The 12,066-nt window shown below is 33.4% G+C and overlaps 1 protein-coding gene across 1 annotated transcript in view; it reads left to right on the top strand.

The window, feature by feature from the left end:
- Positions 1-12,066, top strand: part of Cnbd1 (cyclic nucleotide binding domain containing 1) — a 398,420-nt gene that overhangs the window by 76,922 nt on the left and 309,432 nt on the right. The window contains exon 4 of the mRNA XM_033758973.1: positions 2,187-2,342. Coding sequence (XP_033614864.1) covers positions 2,187-2,342 — 156 coding nt within the window. The remainder of the gene's footprint in view (positions 1-2,186; positions 2,343-12,066) is intronic.

The following is a 12,066-nucleotide window of genomic DNA, read 5'->3' as shown; positions in this document are numbered from 1 at the left end:
TTGGAAATGTTATCCACTTTGGATAATTACTAGTATAATTTAATATGAAAATGAATTACGACAATTCCATTTCTGAGGATATCCTTTGAATTGTGTCACATATAAACCTGGTTACAGAAAAGAAACAAAAATCAAACATGAAAATGAATATCCAGTTGCTTGCAGACTACCAAAAAAGCAAGCAAAACAAACACAAACCACCACCAACAAAACTTTGTGGTATATAAAGACATAATAAACTTTTGTACAGCAGTAAAATGAAGCAGCTATAGTCATTAAATCTCATGAACACAAATTGAAGAATATTAATAAAAAAGTTATAGAAACTAAGAATTATTTGATTTCCATAAGGCTTAAAATATTCAAAACTCAAATGATCTTTTTTTATTGAGTTTATTGGTACAATCTAGGTATACAATACAGTTACATTCATTACTGGGATCTTGTACCTTTACATGACAGGACTTGGTTCTCATTTTTTCCCCTTGTCCCTGCCCTCCCTTCACCTCCTCCTCCCCTCCCCATTTACAAACACTTTATTTCCATTTTTTTCATTTTCTCAGTACATCTATCTTTTATAAGTCTATCCTAAAATCAAGGCAACAATAGAAACAAAATTCAGGGTTACCTTTTAGGTGAGTGCCATCTGTAGATAGGGATATTACTGTACAGTACTGAACATAGCAGTAAAGTTCTATTTCTAAAATGCTGGGTGGGCCTATTAGTGTTGTTTTTTGTTAGTCTTTCAACTTGCTGTAGATTATGAACATTCTCATTTGTTTCATAATCAGTAAAAGCAATGCCAAAACTTAAAAATATTCATCAAAGTAGGGAAAAGAACTACCACTGTAATCAGTGACTCTATATGGTAACAATCGAGCTCCATAAATAACTTCATGCCTCTCTGTCATTTACCTTGAGGAGTAAATATAAACCCACATGTCAAAATAGCATTAAAAGGTTAATTAAGGCTATTAAATTTTTGTGCAGTGCCTATTTGATAGGGCAAAATGTTTTTGAAGAAAATTTTAGCATCTTTAGAATTTTATTTCCAGGAAAACTCCTAGCACATTCTTTCTGGAATATTCTTTGCCTAAGTCTCTTTCATCTCATATGTCTCTGACTCTGTCTAAATCTCCATCTCTCTCTCTCTCTCTCTCTCTCTCTCTCTCTCTCTCTTTCAGATACTGGTTTTCCTACAATTTTCTTACATTATGAATGAGAGAATGTTTTCTACTTCACATGGTAAATGAAAAAATATGTATGTAGCACTCAGCAGAGCAACTAGCACATTTAAGGATTCAATGAATGTTAGATGTTAATGTGATACCTACTATTGCTACTTTGTGTAACATTTTATATTTAACTTTGTTTTAAAATATTTTCATGTACATTAATGACCCAAACTGTGATGCTAAATCTATGGTCATTTAAGAATTTTTAAAAATCATTTTCCCACTACCCTCATATTCTTCTTAAAAATAAACAACACTTACTGGATTCATTTCCCTCAAATTTTCAGTGCTTATTAATAGGAAGGTTTGCTAATGGTAAAATGAATGTGAAATGGTCATTCACTCATTCATACATCTCTTGAGTGCTTCAATCTATAACACATCATACAGAGCACAAGAATGAAGAATGGTGGTCACCATCAAATGTTCATAGTTTACCAATGGAAAACAAAAATTTAAAAAATTCACACTAAAAAACAAGTATTTTTAGTGTAAAGAGAAGGGTATTGGTCATTGACTTGAAAAAGTCCCTAACTTACAAAAGTCTAATATATTATGAAGGATATTTCTATTGCTTAAGATAGTTGTAATGCTTATAATGAAGTTCTTTACACTGAAAATATTTTATATGTGCTAATTTCCAAATTTAGTGTGACAAACATAATAGTACTATGGCATTGAAAATGACATACTGGGTTGGGGATTTACCTCAGTGGTGCTGCTACCTGCCTCACAAGTGCAAGTTCCTAAGTTCAAGCCCCTGTATCCCCCAAAAAAGACAGAGAGAGAGAGAGAGAGAGAGAGAGGAATGACACTGTATTATGACATAATATTAAAATGCCAAGTTATTTCAGAACAATGCATTTCTCCTGTTGGCAATAAAGTCAAAATGTTTGTAAATAATTTTTTTGCAATATGCAGTGTCATAAAATGCTATGTTTCTTTGTTCAGAAAACCTAGTGAAGCTAAAGAAGGAAGTCAAAACCAACCTGAAGATTCTCACAACATAGCTGTTCACATTAAAAAAGCACACGGTGGCTATGCTTCATATGGACAAAAAGGATCCCCAGAAACCTTTGAAGAATTTCTACATATCTTAAAGAAACTGTAAGTATTTTTAATGTTACTAGTTTTATTTCAAGAATTCTTTAGAATATCCTTTTTCTAAAAAAAATTTCAGTTGTTTGCAGATAAGTGCGGTATAGTTTTGATGTGCTATGCTAATGTGCAGTGGTGGCGAACCTATGCCGCACATACCACAGCTGGCTGTTTGTTATCTTTGACAGCTCTAAACGTTTTGCCATCATTGCTCTTGTGGTTCATTCAGGAAAACCCCAGAACTTTGTTCCAGGATGAATACAGTTTTAATGAATTCGCCCTTCATGGTATGTCCTGAATATATTGCTGAACTTATGTCTCATCATTGTCGGTTGTAAGCAAAATATGTTATATACACTGATGTTCTTAAATCAAATCATGCTTGATGTTGCATTGGCTTTTGACTACTGAAGGCTTTTGCTAAATTTTCATCATCACAGAGCTTTTAAATACATTTACCCTTTAGTCTTTTCTGTGGACCAACTTTATGTTGCATTGAGACATATTTGCTTTGAGAAGGAGAAGGAAGAGGGAGGGAAAGGAGAAAGAGAAAGAGGGGGTTTTATCACAGTATTGCAGGCTACCAGAAATGGTACTGGATTTGTGAATAACCATTTAAGAAGAACCATGAGAAAATACGATTTGGGATTGAGATTTATAACAGACAAAATCAAGAGGAATATAAAGATTAATCTTCCCTAAAACAAAGACCACCAACACAAAAAATCTATGATTTTTGTTAGGAGTAAAAATTTTATACTATCAGCTCTTTTGTCAAACTGTAATTGCATGAATGAAAACATGTGATCAGAACTTCCAGGAAATTTGTGGTCATATTTCTGATGCTTTTAACTTATCGCTTGCAGCAACTTTTCATAGCAAGTGTGTGTTTGTGTGTGTAATGGCAGTCACTGTTTTTTGAAGCAAGTGTGAGGGATTTATAGAGAAGGAAACCATAATTAACTGCCATACAGGACTACACTCAAATTAGTAAATAGTAAAAACAAGAAATTCAACTAGTATATACTTGGTGAATTTATTAAAAAATATATTTTATCTAACAGAAAATCACTGAAGCACTGAAAGTTATTGGAGATACAGGATTCCATAGTCATATTAATTTTATTAAACTATAATGTCAATTAATTATATTAAAATTACATTCAAAATTACTCACAAAATTTTTATTGCCCAGTTATCTACGAATCATGAACTGATAATATGAAATTATGCTGGCTGGCATAGTCATGGTAACTCAGAGTTTCTGACTATAATGTGGTATCGTAATGTAGGTTCTGTCGTGAAGTGCAGTAGGAACTGAGCCGTAGGGGCTACCAAGGAGTTGTGCTTCTCCAGCAATGTGGCCAAATACCAGGAGGTAAATCTAGGTTGATGTTAGAATGGAAACCACAAATTAGTAAGAATCTTAGTATCATCTTAGCAAAGTACTGAGGTGAGAAACAAGAGCCATGGTAGAAAGTTGTTCAAGTACAGGGAAGAATAGACAAACTGCTTTGCTGTGTCCTTATGTGGACCTTTATGGATTCCATTTAACAGCCAGCCTCCAAATACTCAGGACAGTGTGCAGGTGTCAGTTCTGAGGACTTGTTTCTCTACTTCCATGTGAAAGAGCGGGTGAATGAGTGGTGGCCATCAGAAAGGAGTCCCACTATCAGTTGCTTGGAGCTGCTTAGGTACGACTGGCCACTACTGCCATTGCGTGGTGTTGTGACAGCTGCTAAATTACAGTAATAAACTGAATGAGATGGAGATTCACTTTTATGTAATGTTTAATATTCGTATAAAGCTTTAAATTCTACACAAAGAATCTGTGACAATCCTGACATCAGTGGTTCATAGTAAGTTGAAATGTATAAGAGCAATGTGTGTGGTAATTCCTTCATGTATATTTTAGTATACAGGACATACTGTTTCTTCTCGTGTCTCCTTGGGGAGACCAATATATTACTTTTTATTGTTGTGTAACAAATGCTGCTCTACTTGGTGGCTTAAAACAAAACTTATTTCTCATGTCTCTGAGCAAGGTTCATCTGGTCTGCCCAGATTTCCACTATGTCTCAAGATTTCCACTACGCTATGTTCATATGTGGAGAATGGGCAGAATTTAGTTGCTGGTGGTTGTGGGACTGAGGTTTCCCCTATTGCTGCCTCCAAAATGTGACATCAGTTCTAGAGCCCTCACAGATCCTTGCTACATGGCTCTCTCATTCCATCTCATAACAGGGAAGCTTATGTCTTCAAAAACTGCAAAGGAAAGTCTCTCTTTATATTTCTGATTCTGCTAAAATAAAAAATTATGTACTGTAATCATGTGCATCTCTATTCCATAACTGTGCCAAAACTGTTTGGTATTAAAAACTTGGTGTGGTATATTACATCAACAACTTCATCACTTCAACTTCTACTTGATCAGACTCTGAGTTTTGGGCTTGATGGGAGGAAGGATAAATGGTTTTGAAACATTAAAATAATTGGAATGGGCTTTCAAATTATAGGACTGGTGCCACAAAAGAGATATGAGCAACTAAGGGAACACTGTATAATGGGGAATTTTGTTGTAAAATAGACAGTAGGGGAGGGAGAGGGGTGGGAAGAGAAAGGAGAGAGAGGAGAGAGATGAAAGAGAGAGGGGAGAGAGAGGAGAGAGAAACAGAAAGTTGGGAGTCTCCATGTTAAACTTTATGTTTTAAGGCAGATTATATAAGGTTATATATGTGTATATATATTATTCTATAATATGCATAAGTATATATTAGCATATATGCATACATATTATAAATATAAATTATATATATATGTTATTTGGATTTTGGATTGTAAGCAACAGAAGCTGACTCTGGTTAAAACAACAACCAAAAAATAGGAGTGCAGAATCCATTGAAGAATGTTAGGTATCTCCAAGATGGAAGAACAATAGCAATATGCAGAAGGTTGTAGGACACATAAGATGATTTGGAAATCTTTTCAAGGTACAACAGTGGAATCAATCAGCTATCATTGCCTTTGACAGGGAGTTATTCAGTTTACACTTTAATTTCAGGAATAGAGTCAGATTTTTGGAATATACATTACTACTCGAGTAAATGTTAAGACAGAAGTATGTTGTGATGGGTAGTTTTAATGAATAAATACACAATTGGCAAAGAGCATTTCACAACAGAGTATTTCAGAAGGAATGGACAGTGGACACAACACTAATTTAAGATGTGTAAACTAAAACATGACTTGGAATTTTAATTTCTAAATAACATATACCTTCAAACTTAAATATTTCTGGCAGTGTTCCCCATTTGAGACTGCAGGAACACACAATCCCTTTACCAGCATAGGGCTTGTATTCTAAGGTAAGAGGCAGGTAATAAACACGTATGTCTTACATTGGTTAGAGGTAAGTTCTAGGACAGTGGTCCTCAACAATTTTGGCAGCAGGGACTTCACTCACAGGCAGGAGCAGGGGTTCAGGATGACTCAAGTGCATGACATTTACTGCACACTTTATTTCTATTATTACTAAATTGTAATTTATAATAAAATAATTATACAAGTCACTACAATGCAGAATAACGGGATCCTTGAGCTTGTTTTCCTGCAACTAGACAGTCCCATTAGAGAGTGATAGGAGACAGCTTGATGGGATACCTAAAGCGTGTGGAGTATGTTCAGTCTACTCTATAATCTAATCTGATGTGCCATTAGATGCACCTTAGTTGTTACTTGTTCACGGACAAGGTTTTGATATGACTTTGGAAGCAATTGTTTTTGGTTTCTGTTCAAACTCTGCTGATGTTAGTTTGTATTTTCAGATGCTCCCCAGCATTACCATGGCTGTCTCAGCTCCACCTCAGATCATTAGGCATTAGATATTCACAAGGAGCACATAAGCTAGAGCCCTTACAGTGGGCCCTGAAATTACATCAGAATCTGTTGCTGCTGCTGATCTGGCAGGACATGGAGCTCAGATGGTGAACAATGGGGAGCAGCTGTAAATACGGCTGGAGCTTTGCTTTCTTGCTGACTGCCCACTTCTTGCTGTGAGGGCTGGATCCTCAAAGGCAGAAGACTAGTAGCAATCCATGGCCTAAGGGTTGGGAAGTCCTGTGCTAGGAAAAACAGAATGAATCCAGAACAAGGCGATAGAGATTAATGGAAAAGACTAGAGAAATCTTTTCTAAAAGGTAACGTGATTAGAAAATTTGTTTTCAGTGAGAGAGCCAGCCAATTAAATATCTCAGACACATGCAGTCCATGCAGAAGAAACAAGAATCAGAGCCAAGGGTGGCAGCATAGTTTTAAAATAGGGGGAAAAACTCACTTCAACTCATGAGGAGGCCATTGCTGTGAGAGTGTATAGGGAAGGCAGAGATTAGGGGCAGAGAGGGAAGGCTTTAGAGTAGTCAAGAACCAGACTGTCGTTTAGGGTTATGGGGGCTGTGATAGGATTTTAACGTTGCTGTGACTACATTTTATTATTCACAAGACACAAATCATGTGTGGGAAGTGGATTGTCATTGTCGATAAAAGATTTGGGATGGACTTTTAGGAGGCTTTGGAATTGATCCAGGTAACAGGTGACTGTGGTCTCTGATTGATATTGGAAAGCTTGGTTAAACATGCAGAATTTAATTTTGTTTCTCTTTTAAAGGCATAAGTATGATTGTATTTAAGGTCCTGAGAGGAGATCTTTGCCTAACCGACCACTATGCTGGAGAATGAAGGCAACCATTTACTGTTCTCTCCTGTTTTATTTTATTGCATTGTCTATAACAGCACTAGTTTTAAAAGGCAGTTATGAAATACTTTGGTAAAAATACTTGGTTTCTTTAGAAATGACTAATTTATTTAAAAAAGTGATGCACGGGTGTATTTGTGGGGATTGTGGAAAAGGTAAAAGGGAGGAACTTTTAAATGAGCTGTGAAAATAGTTTATGCTCCTCTGAGAAAACTTGGCCCAATTGTTTTTTTTTCCTTCTATCTTCTCCAATTAAAGATGTTTCCTTTGAGGGAACGAGGCATCTCGAGATCATTAGGTTTCAGTGGAGCAGTGAGGCAAAGCCACTTCTCAGGAATGACTCGGAGGAACTGGTCCCTGGAAGAACATCAGGATTTTTTCCTTTTAGATTCAGGCTGTTTAAAATCCAAGTGCAATATGAGTCCTACTTTGCATATACAACGAGGAATTGGAGTCTCAAACTATATTTAAGGGCTCTGTGCTGATAAGAGAAAAACACATGGTGGAGCTATTATTTCTGTTAAAGACACAGCCTTTGGAAGAAAACTGCACCGTACAGGGGAGGGGAGGCTGTAGGAGGAAAAGGCTTTATCTGAAGATAAAAAGGACCATACGTCAGTAAAGAATCATGTAAACACTGAAAATAAAATAGATCACTTACAGAAACAGTGATCAGTTATGACATCAGAATGGGACCTGAAAGAAGAGAATTATTTCTACTAAGAAAATGAGTTGGCAAAGGAGAGAAATTAAAAACTCACTGACCCTTAAGTCAGTGTTATGGAAGAGGGTAGGACTGAATCTTTGTAAAAATGAAAGGAAAAGTTTCGTCTGGGATGTATATATTGCAAAATATCTGGTCTGTGATTGGAAGAAACTGCATGAGGAACGGGGTACCTCAAATTGCTAAATGTTTGATTTGGGGCACATTTTCCCTTCTGTTCTTCAATTTGCTAATGTATCAAATGGGCATATTACTAACTGTATGGTGTCTTCCTACTGATCAGCTTAGATGAAATTAGAGAAGTGAAGTCTTTTGTATTTTACTTGATACATCTTAGGTCCTGTGTAAATATCAAGTTCCTCTTTCCCAAAGAATATGACAAATCTTAACTGAATTTTTGCAAAAGACTTTGTTGTGTGCTTTCCATATTTGAAGTATAAAGACATTCATAGTGGCTCAAAATAGCAGTCTGTACTATTTCTTTCTTCCTTCAAGAAAAAATAAATAAATTTCTCTTATAGTTTATGGTTAAATACTAGCTATTACTTATTAATCATGTATGTGCTTCAGTTTACCAAGTTGACTGTGATATTTTCATACTAGTTTAAGAAATTGTTATTTGGCTACAAATAAACTAGTATTTTAAAAAAATTCTATTTTAATATTGTTATTTAGAAACAAAATCTTCCATTATAATATTTCTTATAAAATTTCCTTTCTTTTTGGTTTTAATATGCTATTTCAGAATAGATGTGAATTTTAAAGCTAAGCCTTCCTGTTTTGGGTAGCTATTTTATTCTTGCACTTCAGGTCAGAACTTTTTTTATAGAAATATCTCATTAAGTAATTTGCATAGATTCTTTCTTGTTTGATTTATAGTGTAATAGAACACATCATACATTGAGATATCAAAATCTTATGGCTGTAATTGGAGTTTTATATATATGTCATGTTATAGATTTAATAACAGAAGAGAACACAAAATCTCTAAAATATTTATTTCATACAACAGTTATCCTAAATTATCACAGACATGCACTATTTTATTAAAAATTTAATGTCTGACTGCCCCAAATTTTAATTTAATCTTAACTCTATCAAGGTGCATTAGTTTCACACACATGCAATTGTGCTTTCTATATACGAATAGAATTCTTTCGTACTTTAGAAGTTGTTACCTTATCACATAAAGAATCATTTTGGAAAGGTTTACAAAATTAAGTCAAGACAAATTATACCATGTATAGAAAATGTTGGCAAGATTTGATTGTCTGTAGTAGAGTACAGGTCTGCACGGTCATTGTCTATGAAATTATGAGTCTCTCTGCAGAGAAACAGTATATAATTTGGTTGTCTTCAAAGTTCTGGGACATAATTCCACTAAAGATCTTTTGTTACAAAATAGTGTATTAACCACATCACTAAATAGTCAAGAGAGACATTATGTTAGGCCGGCTTTATAGGTCTTGGCCTGACTAAAAGTATGAGAATATACTACACAGTCTATTTGCAATATCCATTTGTTGTTCTCAGCAGAATGTGGATCTACTTCCTATCTCTCAGTTTCAGTTGAAATTTGGTTTCAAAATGAGCCACTTTACTGGGCTTATTCTGCAGCAAGTTTGCCCATCAGCATGATTCAATGCTGTTTCATCTTTGTTAGAAAACTATGTTTGACAAAAATTTTTTGGGGTGAACATACATTCTCCAGTTTTAAAAAATTGATAATTACTACCATATCCTTATAAAAATTTTAAATATTACTTCTTCACTATTTATTTTTATTTCACAAATTTAATACTTTAAAAATAATTTATAGTTATTTTAAAATTTTTTGCATTTAATATCGTTATTAGAAAGTATCAGAACCTGATTTCTAAGCTGAAATTATTTACTTTCTGCTTACTTAGTATAGTTTCTAATGGAATTGTTAGTCAGTGTAAAGTGCAGGTAATGTAAGTATTTTTATAATTTAAGTTGCACCCATTTTTGGAAAGATGAATTAATTGATATTACTCCATAGGTGAACATTAGCTCCTAAAATTTTGTTTGGCTTCATAGAATAAAGGCAAAAGTGACTTATTTACTTTATAGTTATTTTAATTTGTTTTTCTTCGCTTCCTTGTTAAGCTGATTTTTCTTCATTCATATATTAATCATTTGTATTCTGATTTGTGCTGTCTGGCAATAGACTTTGGCTATGTTTTCTATTGTGTGACATGAAGTGCATTATACAGATTGTATAGATATCATATAAATATAGTACCATTAGTAGAATGGAGAATAAAATCCTTCAGAAAATAATTTTACCCAGATATTTATTCAATATATATGTATAGGTCATGCAAGAATTTGACACATGAAAAGTGAATAAATATTTGTGTATGTGTGTACCATATACAGTATATATTATATGTTATTAACATAATAAGATGTTTTGAGGTATAATTTATATGCAGTCAAATGCATATTTTACCTTGGTCAAATTGAGAAGTACAGACACATGTGCAGATCTGTGAAACCATCACCATGATAAGATGTTCCTTGTTTTCTCTTCTAAATAGCAATCAACTGTCTGGATATATCACAGTATATCAATGTATTTGCTGTTGGACACTTGTGATTCTTACAAAAAGAGTTGCTATGAACAATCATGTATAAGTTCTAGTATGAGGATCTGCCTTTGTTTTTCTGTAGTAAACACTCTGAACTGCTTGATCATATGATAGATATATGTTGAGACTTTTTAAAAACAACTCCAGCCTGTTTTCCAAAACGATTTTACCATATGGCATTCTAATCAGCATGAAAATTCATGTTTTTCCTGAAAATAGAATTCTAGATTGGGAGTCGTTTTATTTTACACTTATGGCTTTGTTGCAACTACAAACTTGGCTATCAGTCTTGTTACTTACTCTCTTTGAAAGTAATAAGACTTCCTTACATTACTTCTTACCTAACTGCTTATCTATTTGTTTTTTAAAGTTTTAGTAAAATTTGCCTAGAGATTAGTTTGTTTGTTTTTGTCTTTGATTTATAGTTTATCTTGTGGTCTGGGGCGATGCCTTTATTAAATTTTTGAAAATTCTTAGTCTTTAAGAAAACAGTAATCTGCTAATTTCTGATAGTGACCTGATATATAGAAATTTGTTTTTTTTTAGATTGTTCATGGAACAGAGTAAAACACTGCAAAATATTTTTTACTATTAACACCAATAAGAATTCAGTCTTCTACTTTTTTAGAGAAAAATATATTTCAAATAGCTATGAAAAGATTGGAAATAAAATATTTAATCCTATAACTGTAATGACAGAAGTCTGAAAATACAATTTAAAATATTTTATTATTCTACATATGTATACCTAGTTTTTTCAACTATTTATTGAAGAGACTGTCTTTTTTTCACTGTGTGCTGACACCTTTGTTGAAAATCAGTTGGCTGTATTTATGGCTTTGTGGGTTTTCTAACCTTTTCCAATGTTCAATGTATCTGTTATTTTGCTATTCTTATGATGTTTGGATTAATACAGTTTCGTAATATATTTTGAAATCAGGTTATAATGTCTCCAGCTTTCTTCTTTTTGTTCAAGGTTGATTATTTGGGACTTCCATGACTTCATACAGATTTTAGGACTGATTTTTCTATTCCTATGAAGAATGACATTAGAAATTTGATACATACTGCATTGACTTTGTAGATCACTTTGAGTAGTGTAGATGGTTTAACTATCATCATCTTTATAATGCATCAACATAGATATCCTTCCATTTATTTGTATTTTCTTCAGCCTCTTTCATTAGTGCTTTATAGTTTTATTATACAGATCTGGCAAATGTTTTGTTAAAATTTCTCCCAAATATATTTTTAATGCTATTGTTTCTCATGATCTTTTTGTTTCCATAATTAGCATATAGTAATACTACTGTTTTTATATTGATTTTGTATCTTTCATTATTGATTTATTTATAAATTATTTTTTGAATTGTTTATTGGTATATTTGAGGAATACAATATGATGATATTCATCACTGAGAATTTGTACCTTTATGATATATCTTGATTCTTACTTTTTTCCCCATTCCTCTGTCCTCTCTGCACTTCCCATTTACAAAGACTTTGTTCCTGTTTTTTTCTTTTCTTATATTTTTCCTTACCCCTTTTTCCTTTCTCCAAGTTTTGGGGTGGAGTTTTTATGGTTGTATCTGAATATGTTTTCTTTTCTTTCTTTTTTTTTTTTTTTTTTTTTTTTTTTTTTTT

This window comes from Fukomys damarensis, unplaced genomic scaffold, assembly GCF_012274545.1.
Source record: "Fukomys damarensis isolate Sample0158 unplaced genomic scaffold, DMR_v1.0_HiC HiC_scaffold_5, whole genome shotgun sequence".
NCBI classification, from domain to species: Eukaryota; Metazoa; Chordata; class Mammalia; order Rodentia; family Bathyergidae; genus Fukomys; species Fukomys damarensis.
This window is presented reverse-complemented; position numbering and strand designations above follow the sequence as displayed.